This window comes from Neoarius graeffei, chromosome 26 (genome assembly GCF_027579695.1).
Source record: "Neoarius graeffei isolate fNeoGra1 chromosome 26, fNeoGra1.pri, whole genome shotgun sequence".
Lineage (NCBI taxonomy): Eukaryota > Metazoa > Chordata > Actinopteri > Siluriformes > Ariidae > Neoarius > Neoarius graeffei.
Window position 1 is genome coordinate 10,248,824 of NC_083594.1, and position 18,089 is coordinate 10,266,912.

At 41.1% G+C, this 18,089-nt stretch overlaps 1 protein-coding gene across 1 annotated transcript; it reads right to left on the bottom strand.

Annotated features, from left to right (window-relative positions):
• Positions 1 to 574: 574 nt before the first annotated feature.
• Positions 575 to 17,018, bottom strand: cfap107 (cilia and flagella associated protein 107). Its single transcript, XM_060909759.1, has 4 exons — positions 16,908 to 17,018; positions 9,596 to 9,706; positions 7,226 to 7,400; positions 575 to 813 (listed from the first exon to the last, which is right to left on the bottom strand). Exons 1-4 carry the CDS (start codon positions 17,016 to 17,018, stop codon positions 575 to 577), a joined length of 636 nt encoding a protein of 211 aa, XP_060765742.1.
• Between the last annotated feature and the right edge of the window lie 1,071 nt (positions 17,019 to 18,089).

Here is an 18,089-nt window from a genome sequence, read left to right on the forward strand (position 1 = left end):
GCTCCAGCTTGCCTGCGACCCTGTAGAAGGATAAAGCGGCTAGAGATAATGAGATGAGATGAGTTATATTCATTGGCCATGTCTTCTGATGATGTCACTAAGTTTACTGGAATAATCGTTTTGAACTAGGAAGTGGAATTTTATGAGACGAGTGGAGTGATACAGAGTGCAACATTTCAGTGTGGTTATAGGAAGTACTGTATCAGCACTCTTGGAACGCCGCTCGACCAATCAAATTAATGGACCAGAACTAACTGTTGATATGGACGATTTCTGAAAAGGGATGTTTATTTAACATTTAAAGCTAACTTTTATGAGTCTCCAGTGTCAGCACTTTTTTTTTTCTTCCATTATGGGAGAATCTTCAGAATAGAGGACTTGGTAACAAGACAAGTTGGGTGTATTGTCTTATTCTCAAAATTGCATAAATCAGGAAAGGTAAATCTGTTAAATCATAGCATGGACAACATTTTCAATATAGTTTTCTTTATTAAGATGTATATAAATGCTGTTCAGGATATTTAATATGACATATGTGCATTTTTCCAACCAGTGCATACAATCAAGGCAAGGGTTAGTCACAGGACGAGGGTGACATTGGTCTTGCAGCATTTCCTGGCATGTGGTTTATTTCCAAGTTGCTCTTCCTGATGGAGGTCAGGCGTGGCACTCTGGCATGCCGAGGCTGACAGAATGCATCTGCAGGGTGCACTGGATACGCCGCTCTGTACATACTGAGCATGTGTGACCCTGCCTGCTGCTTCTCCAGCTGCGCTCGCCAAAGCTCTGTCAGACCGTAGTTGGTCGGAGGGCCTGGGAATATGTGTGTGTGTGTGTGTGTGTGTGTGTGTGTGTGTGTGTGTGTGTGTGTGTGTGTGTGTGTGGGAGAAGGAAAAGGAAGGAGGAGAGCAGGACTCAGGACTCAGCTGTTACGTACTGCAATCATTAATTAGCTCGCTGACAGATTTGGAGCAGAACTTTTAACCACTGCTACTTGTGACAGAACACTGAAAATGCAATGCAAAGCGAGCGACAACACAACAAGTTGCACGACTTTACAAAAAAAATTAAAAAGTAGCAAATTACATTAACAACATTTAACAGACGATCTTATCTAGAGTGAGGTACAACACATCCAGAGCAGCCTGGGGAGCGGTTGGAGGTTAGATGCCTTGCTCAAGGGCACTTTAGCCATTCCTGCTGGTCCAGGGAATCGAACAGGTGACCTTTTGGCCCTAAAGCTGCTTCTCTAACCATTGGGCCATGACTTGCCCAAAGGACTAAGGAGTCAGTAAATAATGTTGTCGAAGACGTATTAAGGAACACGAACTGACTACTGGTGCATGCAAAGACCCAAAGATGTACACTACCATTCAAAAGTTTGGGGTCACCCAGACAATTTTGTGTTTTCCATGAAAAGTCACACTTTTATTTACCACCATAAGTTGTAAAATGAATAGAAAATATAGTCAAGACATTTTCTGGCCATTTTGAGCATTTAATCGACCCCACAAATGTGATGCTCCAGAAACTCAATCTGCTCAAAGGAAGGTCAGTTTTATAGCTTCTCTAAAGAGCTCAACTGTTTTCAGCTGTGCTAACATGATTGTACAAGGGTTTTCTAATCATCCATTAGCCTTCTGAGGCAATGAGCAAACACATTGTACCATTAGAACTAGTGTTGCACCGATACCATTTTTTTGGCCCCGATACCGATACCTATACCTGGCTGTGCAGTACCGGCCGATACCGATACCATACCGATACCACTCCGTTTGAAATGTGTATATATACAGTCGGAGGAAAATGTTTGTACACCCTTTGGAATTTTTTACATTTCTGCCTAAATTGGTCATAAAACATCATCTGAACTCTCCAGCAATCTTAAGAATGAACAAACAGTGTCTGCTTGAACTAAAACCACCCAAATATTTGCGTTTTATCATATTTTTATTGACCATAAGATGGAATTATTCACAGGATAGGGAGGCATAAGTAAGTACACCCTTTGATTTAGTAGCTGGTTGACCCTCCTCTGGCTGCAATAACTTCAACCAGACGTTTCCTGTAGTTGCAGACTAGACGGGCACAACGATCAGGAGAAATCTTGCACCATTCCTCTTTGCAAAACTGTTGCAATTCAGCAAGATTCCTGGGATGCCTGGAATGGATGGCTTTCTTGAGGTCATGCCACAACATCTCGATTGGATTGAGGTCAGGGCTTTGACTGGGCCATTCCAGAACGTGAATTTTGTTCTTCTGAAACCATTCTAATGTCAACCTGCTTCTGTGTTTAGGGTCATTGTCCTGTTGCAGGACCCATCCTCTCTTGAGTTTCAACTTTTTGACAGATTGCCTCAGGTTTTTCTGCAAAATATCTTGATATACTTGAGAATTCATTTTCCCATTGATTATAGCCAGTTGTCCAGGCCCAGAGGCAGCAAAGCACCCCCACACCATGATGCTACCGCCGCCATACTTGACGGTGGGGATGAGGTTTTGCTGATGGTGTGCTGTACCGACTTTCCTCCACACATGATGTGGTGTGTTCCCCCCAAACAATTCAACTTTGGTTTCATCAGACCACAATATATTTTTCCAGTGGCGCTGAGGAGCATCCAAATGCTTTTCGCGAACTCCAAACGAGCAGAAATGTTCTTTCTGGACAGCAATGGCTTCCTCCGTGGCCTTCTCCCATGAATCCCATTCTTGTTCAGTGTCTTTCTTATAGTAGATGTGTCCACAGAGATGTCTGCATGTTTCAGTGATTTCCTCAAGTCTTCAGCGGACACTCTTGGATTCTTTTTTACCTCATTGATGATGACTCGCAGTGCCTTTGGAGTGATCTTTGCAGGGCGGCCACTCCTTGGCAGAGTAACAACCGTTCCAAATTGTCTCCATTTATACACAATTTTTCTAATTGTAGACACATGAACACCAAGGGTCTTAGAGATGGTTTTGTAACCCTTTTTAGCTTTATACAAATCAATTATTTTGTGTCTTAAGTCTTCAGACAGCTCCTTTGAGCGAGGCATGATGCACAGAACATGCCTCTCATCAAAACACACCTTTTAACTGGTTTTCCAGTGGGGTGGGTAGCTTACGACACACCTCAGTGATTGGACATCAGGTTGGCTCACACCTGAGTCAAATTGTTTAATCATCTAATTAGTCTAATTAGCTCTTGGATGAGCCTTAGCTAAGGGTGTACTTACTTATGCCTCCCTATCCTGTCAATATTTCCATCTTATGGCCAATAAAAATATGATAACATGTAATTGTTTGAGTGGTTTTAGTTCAAGCAGACACTGTTTGTTCATTCTTAAGATTGCTGGAGAGTTCAGGCGATGTTTTATGACCAATTTAGGCAGAAATGTAAAAAATTCCAAAGGGTGTACAAACATTTTCCTCCGACTGTATATATATATATGAAGAGCTGCATATTTGCATGTAAAATCATTGCTATCATGGCTTTGTCAGGCTGCTGCTTACCTTTGTGAAACAGGAAAAAGACTAATACAAAGTGAATCCAGTAGAAACTCTTTGTGTTCGTTCACATGTTTCGTCTTCAAATGTTTTATCAGGTTCGAGGTATTGAAACTGGCCGATTTAACTCCACCTCTCGAAACTTTCAGGCCGCAAATCTTGCATGTAGCCATTGTACTCGCCGGAGTTTCTATGCTGAAATATATCCAGACCGCCGACATTTTCTTCTCGTGGTTTGTTTTTCCTCCGCATGAAAAAGCTGCCCCTGTATTGGTTAAGAGCGGCTATTGGCCCGCTCTCATTGGTCTGGAGCAGGTCAATAGCAATAGCTGCTTGGCGTGCTTGGCAGGCATGCACAGTGATCACGTGTGATCACACAACACAGAGTGTAGTGAGTGTCGGGAGAGAGAAGGCTGCGTTCAAGTGTCATACTAGCATCGGTAAATGGTATCGGCGCCCTATTTCTTGCTACTCGCCAATACCGATACCACCATTTTAGTGCCAGATCGGGGCCCCGCCCGATACTGGTATCGGTATCGGTGCAACACTAATTAGAACACTGGAGTGATAGTTGCTGGAAATGGGCCTCTATACACCTATGGAGATATTGCACCAAAAACCAGACATTTGCAGCTAGAATAGTCATTTACCACATTAGCAATGTATAGAGTGGATTTCTGATTAGTTTAAAGTGAGCTTCATTAAAAAGAACAGTGCTTTTCTTTCAAAAATAAGGACATTTCAAAGTGACCCCAAACTTTTGAACAGTAGTGTACTTGTGAAATAATCGGACCTTTATCAAGTCAAGTAGAAATGGCAAGTGGAGTAAATATTAATACAGGAATATATCAGACCACTGAAAAAGAAATTAATGTGTCACATGATGCATTTCCTTATTCCAAATCACGCGAGAAAGCTTTATCTACTTTTAATATATATTATATGGGTCATTCGAGAATTCGGGGTACATTTCACGTCTCTGAGATAAACCTTTTGTTATTTTCCCCAAAAGAAATCTTTATTGAATCAGTTTTGAATAATAATGCAAATTATGACAAACTTTCACCAATAGCAATGCTTGATCTCCATTTTCGACCCAATTTATCCAAAAAACATTAATTAAATAACTCCCACCCCTCCCCCCACATTATTGGCTGTCTTCGACTCCTGATTCATACATTCAACTCGAATAAACATGAAGTGATTCAGTCTAACAGTCTGGTTTTTGGAGCTTATTCTATTAACTGTTATAAAATCAGTTGCATAGAAAATCTATTTTCTGTATTATGTGAAATTTCAGTCAATATATATGTCCCAATGTTCTTGTCAACTCTGTTAACTCTGTTGTAAAACCACATAAAATCCACAAAGACTTAATAATACGCATGACACCTGCACCGAGAGACGCCACTTCCTCCGGCGGGAAACTTCAGAAAGGCAGCGAGGTACGTTATGTTTCTTCTCTCATTCATTTGAGCAAAATGTTGAGGACACACCAACAGTCAATTAGTTATTTGTCAAATCTGTTATTGTGATATTGGAGTGAATCTCTCATTCATTTTTTAAAAACAATAATGTGATTAAAATCCATAAAACTCTGTTTTTATGCATGCCACGGGGTAGCTAGTTTGAGGTTAGCATGTGGCGTTAAGACACAAAATGGTGGGAAATGTCAACCCTGTTATTAGAGATTCTGCTAACGGATTGCCCAGGTTATTGATAACAGAGTTGACGATGACTGACAAAGTCAACACTTGAACTGTACCCGCAATTATAGAATGTGTGTGTGTATGGTTCTCTTGTTCTAACAAAAAAAAAATTGTCATATAACATGGGTGGCTGTTGACACGAAAGTTTCTACTATTTCAACAGCCACACACACTTTACATTAATAATTGTCGTAACTATTGTTTGTAAATTCTTTTTCGATTATATACAACCCCGATTCCAAAAAAAGTTGGGACAAAGTACAAATTGTAAATAAAAACGGAATGCAATGATGTGGAAGTTTCAAAATTCCATATTTTATTCAGAATAGAGCATAGATGACATATCAAATGTTTAAACTGAGAAAATGTATCATTTAAAGAGAAAAATTAGGTGATTTTAAATTTCATGACAACAACACATCTCAAAAAAGTTGGGACAAGGCCATGTTTACCACTGTGAGACATCCCCTTTTCTCTTTACAACAGTCTGTAAACGTCTGGGGACTGAGGAGACAAGTTGCTCAAGTTTAGGGATAGGAATGTTAACCCATTCTTATCTAATGTAGGATTCTAGTTGCTCAACTGTCTTAGGTCTTTTTGTCGTATCTTCCGTTTTATGATGCGCCAATGTTTTCTATGGGTGAAAGATCTGGACTGCAGGCTGGCCAGTTCAGTACCCGGACCCTTCTTCTACGCAGCCATGATGCTGTAATTGATGCAGTATGTGGTTTGGCATTGTCATGTTGGAAAATGCAAGGTCTTTCCTGAAAGAGACGTCATCTGGATGGGAGCATATGTTGCTCTAGAACCTGGATATACCTTTCAGCATTGATGGTGTCTTTCCAGATGTGTAAGCTGCCCATGCCACACGCACTAATGCAACCCCATACCATCAGAGATGCAGGCTTCTGAACTGAGCGCTGATAACAACTTGGGTCGTCCTTCTCCTCTTTAGTCCGAATGACACGGCGTCCTTGATTTCCATAAAGAACTTCAAATTTTGATTCGTCTGACCACAGAACAGTTTTCCACTTTGCCACAGTCCATTTTAAATGAGCCTTGGCCCAGAGAAGACGTCTGCGCTTCTGGATCATGTTTAGATACGGCTTCTTCTTTGAACTATAGAGTTTTAGCTGGCAACGGCGGATGGCACGGTGAATTGTGTTCACAGATAATGTTCTCTGGAAATATTCCTGAGCCCATTTTGTGATTTCCAATCCAGAAGCATGCCTGTATGTGATGCAGTGCCGTCTAAGGGCCCGAAGATCACGGGCACTCAGTATGGTTTTCCGGCCTTGACCGTTACGCACAGAGATTCTTCCAGATTCTCTGAATCTTTTGATGATATTATGCACTGTAGATGATGATGTGTTCAAACTCTTTGCAATTTTACACTGTCGAACTCCTTTCTGATATTGCTCCACTATTTGTCGGCGCAGAATTAGGGGGATTGGTGATCCTCTTCCCATCTTTACTTCTGAGAGCCGCTGCCATTCCAAGATGCTCTTTTTATACCCAGTCATGTTAATGACCTATTGCCAATTGACCTAATGAGTTGCAATTTGGTCCTCCAGCTGTTCCTTTTTTGTACCTTTAACTTTTCCAGCCTCTTATTGCCCCTGTCCCAACTTTTTTGAGATGTGTTGCTGTCATGAAATTTCAAATGAGCCAATATTTGGCATGAAATTTCAAAATGTCTCACTTTCGACATTTGATATGTTGTCTATGTTCTATTGTGAATACAATATCAGTTTTTGAGATTTGTAAATTATTGCATTCCGTTTTTATTTACAATTTGTACTTTGTCCCAACTTTTTTGGAATCAGGGTTGTATAATAGCATTAAGCTTTTTAGTAAATTATATTTCTCACATTATATATTGCGTGTGAATAAAGTTGAATTGAATTGAATTGAAATATGAGTGTTAATTATTGACATGATCATTATGATATTGCTTATAAACTGGATATAACTGGCTATAAAGTCATATCCATGGTGGTAAGTTGTGAACAGAATATAATGGTGAATACCATGAAGAGGATGGTCAGACTTCTCAGGAACCCAAGCCATCTTATCAGTGTGCCAACTGCGGAGCTTGGGAAGACCAGAAGAGTTATGTCGCCCATAAGACTCGTCATAGAGAGTGACCAGGTAATGTGAGGTTGGAGTGTTATGATGGGAGAAGAAGAGTCTGGTGGGAAGACCCTGGACATGATGATCCAAGCAAATTAGGAATTTGATTTATTTGAAGCCACATAGACATACAGATCATGTCATGACATTAAAAAGTTAAAAACTGCATTAGGGTGACATAGCCATGTCATAAACATGTCAGCAGACATAAAACAGATGTAATGAGCTGTAAAGTTGTAAATGTGTTGAAAGATTTTCTAGTTTCATGGCATCTTTTGACATTTTATGATACCTGTTATAACACTGTATGACAACTGACTTCCCATCAGTCAACTTAACGACACCTGCTGATACTTTTCATCCACAATATTTTAGAAGAGGATTTCTAACACGACATGTTCCTGCTAATCATAATCATGGAGCTGCATCATAAAGGGATTTGAACATTTGTTATTTGATTTTCTGATATGGAAAGAATTTGATGGTTGTGTTTTTTCCATAACGTTTTCAAAGCATGTGACAAGTAGCCAAATGTTATAACATGACATACAGTATGATGTCGTTCACTAGTAATGCTAACATAACATAACATAATGTCAGTTTTGTGCTGCTTTTATGTCATATGGGAATAACCATAATTATTTTATCCACATTCACTGGATATGAGCAATCGCATGCTCTGATTGGCTACTCTACTACGAGGCTATCAGCACATACACCGTGAGTAGAGAAAAACAAAATGGCGGCGCGTGTTGCTGAAGCAGACGAGGACGAAATAAAAACTCTACTCGAAAACAAAACCGCCAAAAATACAAAAAAAGGCAACAAAATATGGAATGAAAGTATCTAATGGTAAGAGCATATCTTTTTTATTTTTCAAGAATTATTAATATAGCATTTTTCACAAATTGCTCCTGTCATTTCGCCGGTTTGTTTACATTCTAAGCAGAAATTATTTTGGTGGACGTTTTGGATAAAGTTTTCATTTATCGAATTTGCAAAAAAATAAAAATAAAAATGCTCCGTTTCTCAAAATCCATTGAATGTGGATCGAATAAAACAATTATTCCATTCAATCTCATGTATAACTTGATTTTGTGGAATAACTGTTAAATAGTTAATAAATAGCACTTCCTTGCTGGGGAAAATGTCTGAGATTTTGAGAGATTTCAACCGCGATTTCTCTCAAGCCAAGGAAATAAATTCTGGTTTCAACTGAAATCTCACAACCTGCCAGAGTTCCATTATAGATGAGCTATAGTGTTGTAGTACTCGAGACCGGTCTCAAGACCACTGTTTGAAGATTTTGGTCTCATCTTGGAATCGACCACATTTACTCGGTCTTGTCTCGGTGTCAGACATCGAGGACTCGGGATTTTATTTCAAGACCAGTCAAGCTCACAACTGGAGAGATTTCACTAAATTGCCTGTGCATTGTCTGATTTTTTTCTTAACATCGTTACTATGACTGATGTAAAATTTCCTGCTTCAAATGCGACCAATCGCGTGACTCAGCGCTAATTTGAAATTTTGCTTCCTGTTAACGGCCATCACCCCTCCCCCACCCCTATTCACACACACTGGTCTGGTGCTGGTCATGACTTGGTCAAGGTCTTGACTTGATCTCAACCCCTAAAAGTCTTGGTCTCGATACACTTTGACTTGGTCTTGATTTAGATGGTCTTAACTACAGCACTCCACAGCAATATGCTACTGGTATGAACACTTTCAAGTGAGAATAATGGGATGGTTTCCCATCCTCACAAATTCTCCCAAATGATATAACATGAGGTGGCACGGTGGTGTAGTGGTTAGCACTGTCGCCTCACAGCAAGAAGGTCCGGGTTCGAGCCCCGTGGCCGGCGAGGGCCTTTCTGTGCGGAGTTTGCATGTTCTCCCCGTGTCTGCGTGGGTTTCCTCCGGGTGCTCCGGTTTCCCCCACAGTCCAAAGACATGCAGGTTAGGTTAACTGGTGACTCTAAATTGACCGTAGGTGTGAATGTGAGTGTGAATGGTTGTGTGTCTATGTGTCAGCCCTGTGATGACCTGGCGACTTGTCCAGGGTGTACCCCGCCTTTCGCCCGTAGTCAGCTGGGATAGACTCCAGCTTGCCTGCGACCCTGTAGAACAGGATAAAGCGGCTAGAGATAATGAGATAATGAGATGAGATATAACATGAATGCGGGATTATGAGCAAAGATGAAGCATTGTGCTTGTGTGTATTTTTAATAACATGATCATGTACATTTTTATCACGTGACTCAAACCTCAGATCTACGCAGCGCTGTTTGTCTCACAATCACATCTGGCCTGTGATCCGTGTGAGGCTTGAAGTCCAGCCGATTGCTGCTGTTTGCTGTCTTACGCTCCTGAGAGAACTGTCTCACACACACACACACACACAAACACACACACACACACACACACACACATATATATATATATATATATATATATACACTCACTGCTTACTGGCCACTTTAATAGGAACTTGTTCTTGATTCTAAGATTCATGTTCTTGGCTGCAGGAGCGAAACCCAGTGTGGTCTTCTTTCTGCTGTTGCATGCTGAGATGCTTTTCTGCTCACCACGGTTGTAAAGAGTGATTATATGAGTTACTATATCCTTCCTGGCAGCTCAAACTGCTCAATCTGGCCAGTTTCCTCTGACCCTCTCTTATCAGCAAGGCGTTTGTTTCCACCCACAGAACTGTCAGTCACTCAGTGTTTTTTGTTTTTCGCACCATTCTTTGTAAACTCTCGAGACTGTTGTGTGTGAAAACCCCAGGAGATCAGCAGTTTCTGAAATACTCAAACCAACACCCATGCTATAGCGAAAGAAAGTCACACATTGAGATCAAAAATTTTCCCATTCTGATGTTTGAACACTGTAAACAGTAACTGAAGCTCTTGATTTGTATCTGCACGATTTGATGCATTGTGCTGCTGTGAAGGGATCGGTGGATTAGGGAACTGCATCACACAGCAGGTGTACCTTGGGAGGTGTACCTCATAAAGTGGCCAGTGAGTGTGTACAGTATATATACACTATATCCAGTACATATGCAAACAGAGAGAGAGAGAGAGAGAGAGAGAGAGAGAAGGCATACAGTAAATTTGCCAAAAAATAGCCAAGTGTAAATGTCATTTAAAAAAAAAAAGGCCCAACAGCAGCACTTGGCAATCGAACTGCACGATCAGCAGCAATATCAATCGCTGACGCTTTTCCAGCACATCTTTCTCTCAGACCTGTGTGAACAGGCAGCCAGGGCAGTGCTATTTGTCTGCTATTTAAACACCTCAGCTGTGCTGAGTCAGCTTAATCGCACCCCTTTAATCGCTTTTGCAAAGATCTCGGGTCTTGCTGAAGGAAATTTTGCCTTTGAATCACAGTGTGAATGTTCACAGTTTGGAGACCAACTGTTTGCAAGAACAGCAGGCGTTCGGGGATTGTGACGAAGCATAAATAAATGTGCACATGAAACAAACGGGGTGATTTCTTCTTGAATAAAAACAAAGCCACAAAATAATTGCTGGGAAATTCAGAATAACCTTATTGATGTTTTTTGAAGGACATACAAGTTTTTTAATCACCATTTTTATGTGTTTTTAAGTGGAAGTGAGAACATTAGGAATAGATGAATAATGTGCTGTATTTTGCAGGAACAAAATGCTTGGACAGAATAACAGTCAGGTTCAAGACATGTCAGAGTTTTGTTCATTAAACTTGTTAAGTTCTTGCAAAAGCAACATTTTATGAGCCATTAAACAACAAAGCCTCCGCCCAGTTGTGTTCCTGATTCAGAAATATACAGTATATTATTCTATCCACATTCCCTTGATATGAGCAATCACATGCTCTGATTGGTTACTTCGCTACTAGGATATCAGCTCATATACCGTGAGTAGAGAAAAACAAAATGGTGGCGCGTGTTACTGAACCAACCGAGGAAGGAAAAAAAAACCTCTACTTGAAAACAAAACCCAAAAAATACAAAAAAAGAACAAAATATGAAATAAAAAGTATTTGATGGTAAGAACGTATCTTTTTTTATTTTTCAAGAATTATTATTATTATCGCATTTTTCACAAATTGCTACTGTCATTTCACCAGTTTGTTTACATTCCAAGCAGAAATGATTTTGTCGGACGTTTTGTGTAAAGTTTTTATTTATCAAATTTGCAAAAAATAACAATAAAAATGCTCCGTTTCTCAAAATCCAGTGAATGTGGATAGAATAAAACAGTTATTCCACTCAATCTCATTGTACAACTCGGTGCTACGCACTTCATCGGCTGTCAGCTCATGTATGACTTGATTTTGTGGAATAACTGTTAAATATAGCAAACTAAAAGCTGGAATAGTGTCACTAGTTAGCTTATTGATTGTTTATATGCGTTGGATGTCAAATTATATATATATAGGGTGTCTCAAAAAATGTACTCACACTTTGAATGACGAGAAAACCTTTATTTATGAACATACAGTGAAATGGAATAGCTTCGAATACAGAAGACAAATGTAATTGAAGAATCATGTTCGCAAATGTTCAAATTGATGACCATTATTGTCCAGACAACGCTGATAACGCGCACCAAGGGATTCGCAAACGTCACGAAACAGGTCATTAGGAATATCGCGACATTGTCTTTCAATTTCCAATTTCAATGCATCAGTTGTTCTTGGTTTGATGCGATAATTTCCTGCCATGCTGTGATTAATTAATTACACCTGCAACACAAAAAAGGCAGCATGTTAGGGACAGTTAAAGTGTGAGTACATTTTTCTGAGACACCCTGTATATATATATATCTTAGGGCTGTGATTGGACAGTGAGTGCATTTCAGTGTAGCACTACAGCAACACACTGATGAAAGTAAAATGTAATGCAACAAGGAATTGTTTTGTTTTCTGACCCAAAAGCAGCATTTAATTCTTAATTTTTAAGAAACTGCCAAGTGTCTGAGTGAGGTGGACTCAGTCCTTCTACGGTAGCATGGTTCAGTAGCAGTGAATCCCACAGAAGAGCTACTTTACACAAACTGCTGAAAAATTTAATGCTGGTTAAAACACAAAGGTGTCAGCATTAACGTTTTTAGCAGTTTGTGCTACAGGAGCTCTTCTGTGGGATTGGACCATATGGGCTAGCCTTCGTGCCCCATGCGAATCAGTGAGCCTTCGACACCCATGACCCTAGTGCTGGTTCACTGGTTGTCCTTCCTTCGACCACTTTTGGTAGGAACTAACCCCTGCATACTGGGAACACCCCACAGGATGTGCCATTTTGGAGATGCTCAGACCCAGTCATCTCGCCATGACAATTTGGCCCTTGTCAAAGTCACTCATACCACTTTTCCACCAAATCAGTTCCAGGGCTGGTTCGGGGCCAGTGCTGGTGCTGGTTCACAACTCGTTCAACTTGCAAACCAGCTGAGAACCAGTTTGCTTTTCCATAGCTCGGGGTGCTAAGGGGAGCCAGGTCATTACGTCACTGTATACGTCAGTTATGTCGCTGCGTTTGCATAAACCTTGGCGCAAACATCGAAGCAACAACAACATGGAGAAGAAGAAGAAGAAGCAGCAACAACAACAACAATAATGGATGACTGCTGCTTTACTGCATCCATGATATCTCGTCGCTTATTTACAAATGGCGCCCTCTCGTGTTCTTGCTATTGTTGTTGGTCTTAACAACTCCGCCCCCCCGCTGACATAAGCAGTTCTTTCCTCTAGCCCAGCAAAGAGCTGGTGCTACCCTAGAACCAGTTTTTCTGGCCCAGAGCCAGTTTTTTGTCAGTGGAAACAGAAAACCCGGTTCCAAACTAAGCACTGGCTCCGAACCAGCCCTGGAACTGATTTGGTGGAAAAGGGGTATCAGATCCTTACTCTTGCCCATTTTTCCTGCTTCCAACACATCGACTTCAAGAACGGACTGTTCTCTTGCTGCTTAATACAGTATATCCCATATCTTGACACATGCCACTGTAATGAGATAATCAGTGTTATTCACTTCACATGTCAGTGGTAATGTTATGGCTAGTCGGTGTACAGTACTGTGCAAAAGTCTTTGGCCCCCTTTTTTTTTTTCATCCAAACTTTCTTGTAGATTTCTATTTTATGACTTCTACATTATCGAGTCAGTACAAACACATTATAGAGTTCCAAACATTCGTTCATTTTCTAGCACAAAATTAAATGGAACAGGAAAAAATTATGTTTGTATCTGAGCAGCATATTCCATAACAGAGTCCTTTTCAGATTAAAAAAGAAAACATACCGGTAATGAAGGCTGCTGGGTTTCGGTGCAAAATGAAGAAGCGAGTGTGACAGTCAAAGCGTCCAGAAGAACTGTGGCTGGTTCTGGAAGATGCTCAGTAAAACCTACAGCTCATTTCTGCATAAAACTGCACTCACTGGACCTGAGACTCATCTCATCATCTCTAGCCGCTTTATCCTTCTACAGGGTCGCAGGCAAGCTGGAGCCTATCCCAGCTGACTACGGGCGAAAGGCGGGGTACACCCTGGACAAGTCGCCAGGTCATCACAGGGCTGACACATAGACACAGACAACCATTCACACCTACAGTCAATTTAGAGTCACCAGTTAACCTAACCTGCATGTCTTTGGACTGTGGGGGAAACCGGAGCACCCGGAGGAAACCCACACGGACACAGGGAGAACATGCAAACTCCGCACAGAAAGGCCCTCGCCGGCCACGGGGCTCGAACCCGGACCTTCTTGCTGTGAGGCGACAGCGCTAACCACTACACCATCGTGCCGCCGTACCTGAGACTACTATTTATTTATTTTTTTAAAGCAAAGGGTCGTCTCACACCAAATATCGACTTTGTTTCATTTATTATGGCTCACTGATTACTGTTTAAAGTATTTTTTAAATGTTGAAACATTTCATTTCATTTTCTAGCACAAAATTAAACGTTACAGAGAAAAATCTCTGACAAGACTGAAGTACTTGTACTCGGACCACATGCAGCTAGAAGTAAGTTTTTTGATTCCACAGTAACTCTGGATGGCCTTTCTGTTTCTTCATGTGCAGCAGTAAAAAACCTCAGGGTGATTATTGACTCCAGTCTTTCATTTGAAACTCATATCGATAACATTAGCCGAATAGCTTTCTTTCATCTCAGAAATATTGCTAAGATAAGAAATGTAATGTCACTACATGACGCAGAAAAACTAGTTCATGCTTTTGTTACCTCCAGGTTGGATTACTGTAATGCCTTACTGTCTGGATGTTCCAATAAGTGCATAAACAAGCTCCAGTTAGTTCAAAATGCAGCAGCAAGAGTCTTTACTAGAACTAGAAAATATGCCCACATCACCCCTGTCTTATCCACACTGCACTGGCTCCCAATCAAATTTCGTATTGATTATAAAATACTACTATTGACCTTTAAAGCACTGAATGGTCTCGCACCACAGTACCTGAGTGAACTTCTGGTCCTCTATGACCCGCCACGCCTACTTAGATCAAAAGGTGCAGGCTGTTTGTTGGTACCGCATATAGTGAAGGCTACATCAGGGGGCGGAGCCTTTTCTTACAAAGCCCCACAGTTATGGAACAGCCTTCCAAGTAATGTTCAGGAATCAGACACAGTCTCAGTGTTTAAGTCTAGGCTGAAAACATATCTGTTTAGTCAAGCCTTTCATTAATAGTGTTTATGAGGTAAAGGTGTAGATCTGGAGGGTCCTCAGACAAATACCCCTTTTCCACCAAATCAGTTCCAGGGCTGGTTCGGGGCCAGTGCTGGTGCTGGCTCACAACTCGTTCAACTTGCGAGCCAGCTGAGAACCAGTTTGCTTTTCCATAGCTTGCGGTGCTAAGAGAAGCCACATCATTACGTTGCTGTATACGTCAGTTACGTCATTGTATACGTCATTACGTCGCTGTATACGTCAGTTACGTCGCTACGTTTGCATAAACCTTGGTGTGAATATCGAAACAAAAACAACATGGAAGAAGCAGCAGCAGCAACAACAATAATAATAATAATGGATGACTTCACGTTTGTACAGCTGCTGCTTCTCGTTGCTTAAAAATGGCGATCTTTCGCGGTCTTTTTATTGTTGTTGGTCTAAACAACTCCGCCCCCCCACTGACGTAAGCGGTTCTTTCCTCTGGCCCAGTAGAGAGTTGGTACTAGCCTGGAACCGTTTTTTCTGGCCCCAGAGCCAGTTCTTTGTCAGTGGAAACAGAAAACCCGGTTCCAAACTAAGCACTGGCCCCGAACCAGCCCTGGAACTGATTTGGTGGAAAAGGGGCAATAGATTGTTTTGGTAAACTGGGATGTATGGATGCTGTCAGTCCCCACTCGCTTGCTCACTCGAGTTTGTTGACGGTGAAGTGGCTGGCTGCTTTATGTCCCGGGGCTCCATCATGCCTGTGTTACATTCTGGCTCTCCCCTTTTAGTTATGCTGTCATAGTTAGTTTTGCCAGAGTCCCTGCTTGTACTCAGCGCAAAATGTATACTGTTCCTACTCATCAGGTGACATTGGGCATACCTAACAACCTGTGTTTTCTTTCTCTTCCCCCCACCACTCTGTCTGTCCCCCTGAGTTACATGTCAATCTTGAAATCGAGATGCTGACCTCTTCTGCTTCTCGGACTTGCCTGATCCATCCTGAAGCCCTACATCTGGTCGGAGTCTCATCACATCGCTCCTGTGGAGGACGGCCCCATACGGACAGTCGAAAGTAACACTTGGAAGATGCTCTGGACACTTACAGGACTACAGTTGACTTGCTAACTTTAGGACTGCAGTTGTCATGAACAGTTTTGCACTCAAGTTTCCATCAATGAAGAGTTTATAACATCAACGAAACAGACTTCATGTTAAAAATATTTTAATCACGTTGTCTGTTATCACCCAAATGAGGATGGGTTCCCTTTTGAGTCTGGTTCCTCTCGAGGTTTCTTCCTCATGTCGTCTGAGGGAGTTTTTCCTTGCCACCGTCGCCACAGGCTTGCTCATTGGGGATAGATTAGGGATAAAATTAGCTCATGTTTAAAGTCATTAAAATTCTGTAAAGCTGCTTTGCGACAATGTCTATTGTTAAAAGTGCTATACAAATAAACTTGACTTGACCTGAATTTCATTATTTTTAATCCATTCTTGGTCTACAGCATTTCTTTACATACCATAGGCCAAAGACTTTTGCACTGTACTGTATGTCCTAATTTCTATACATCTGATATTCAAGATGATGTACCTAGACAAATGTATTGAATGTTTCTCATTCGTAGCATTTTATCGACATTTTTTGCTCATTTCAAACATCCTTTCGAGAAAGAGACTGTATTGCATTTCATTATAAATCTACTTTTCTGTTACTAGGAAGAACAGCGTTAAGTTAAATGAAATGTTATTTTCATCGTCAATTAAATTCAGTGTTTAAGTAGTGTGCAATTTAAACATAACAATACTGCATGCTGGTTAGAACGGTTAGAAAGATGAATTCGCAATAATATCCATTGCACTTTATTACATAACATTTCATCATCGCAGTTCATTCTGTGTCACTGAAATAATGCGAGACAGCAGGTGTAAAGTGATACCTGGAGTCTCTCCTCGGCCCAGTTGCCTACAAGCACTTTATTGGAGTATTTCTGCTCAATCCTCCAGCCCGGCTGCTTCCATTTATCAGACGCTATGTCCTTTTCCTGCATAATGTACCTTCACCATGCCCTCATGCAACAGAAATTCTGGCACGTATCTATTCAGGTAGAGGACAGCGGTAACAGCTGATCCATTGTCTCAGCAGGGGAGGAAGACAGAGGGGTGTGTTACTATAGAAACAGTAAACACTCGTTAAGAAAGAAGCTGAGTCTTCCTGATGAATTTCACTTTGAATTTATAAAGAAGGGTTCATCTGCACGGCCTGCAGGTCTTCATGGTCTGTATAAAATAGCCATGTTAATGTTAATAAGCAAAAATAATGCATAATACAGACTCTGTTTTAAAAATATACACTCAGTGGACACTTTATGAGCTACACCTCCCTCGGTACACCTGTTGTTTTGTGTCGTTCTCTAATCAGCTGATCCCTTGACAGCAGCACAATGAATCAAATTATACAGATACAAATCAACATTTCTCTTTCAAAACTACAGCAATTGGTCTCCTCAGTTCCCAAACATTTACAGAGTGTTGTTAAAAGTAGACGTGATGCAACACAGTGGTAAACATGCCCCTGTCCCAACTTTTCTGAAACATGTTGCTGACATCAAATTCAAAATGAGCATATGTTTTTCAAAAAACAATAACATTTCTCAGTTTCAACATTTGATATGGCGGGGCATACAGTTGCAGCAGCTCAGTGTCTTTGCGGTAGAGCCCTGCACTCCCGTGGGAGTCCCGCGGGACCCGACGCAAAGCAGTGCGGCGCGGGACAAATTTTGAAAGCTCATTGCGGGCGCGGGCGGGAGGGGGAGTGCACATTGCGGGCGCGGGCGGGAGAGGTGATAAGCTGCAGTCCCGCTAACTAAAAACGTGTTTAAAATAAAATTTATAAATTATTAATTTATGTCTATCATATATAATTTGTGCTGGATATTTTATTTGGTATTAATAAAAACATTTTAAGGTGCCTAAATTTGCGGATGTGGTCTAATCTCGCTTACGTTTCCGATTCCTTTCCGCTCTTCCATGTTTGAGATCTCCGATCATGGCAGAAGAGCAGAGCTCCTCTAGTGAAGCTCACAGTGCTTCAGAAGTAAGTGCTGCTTTAAAAAGAGGTA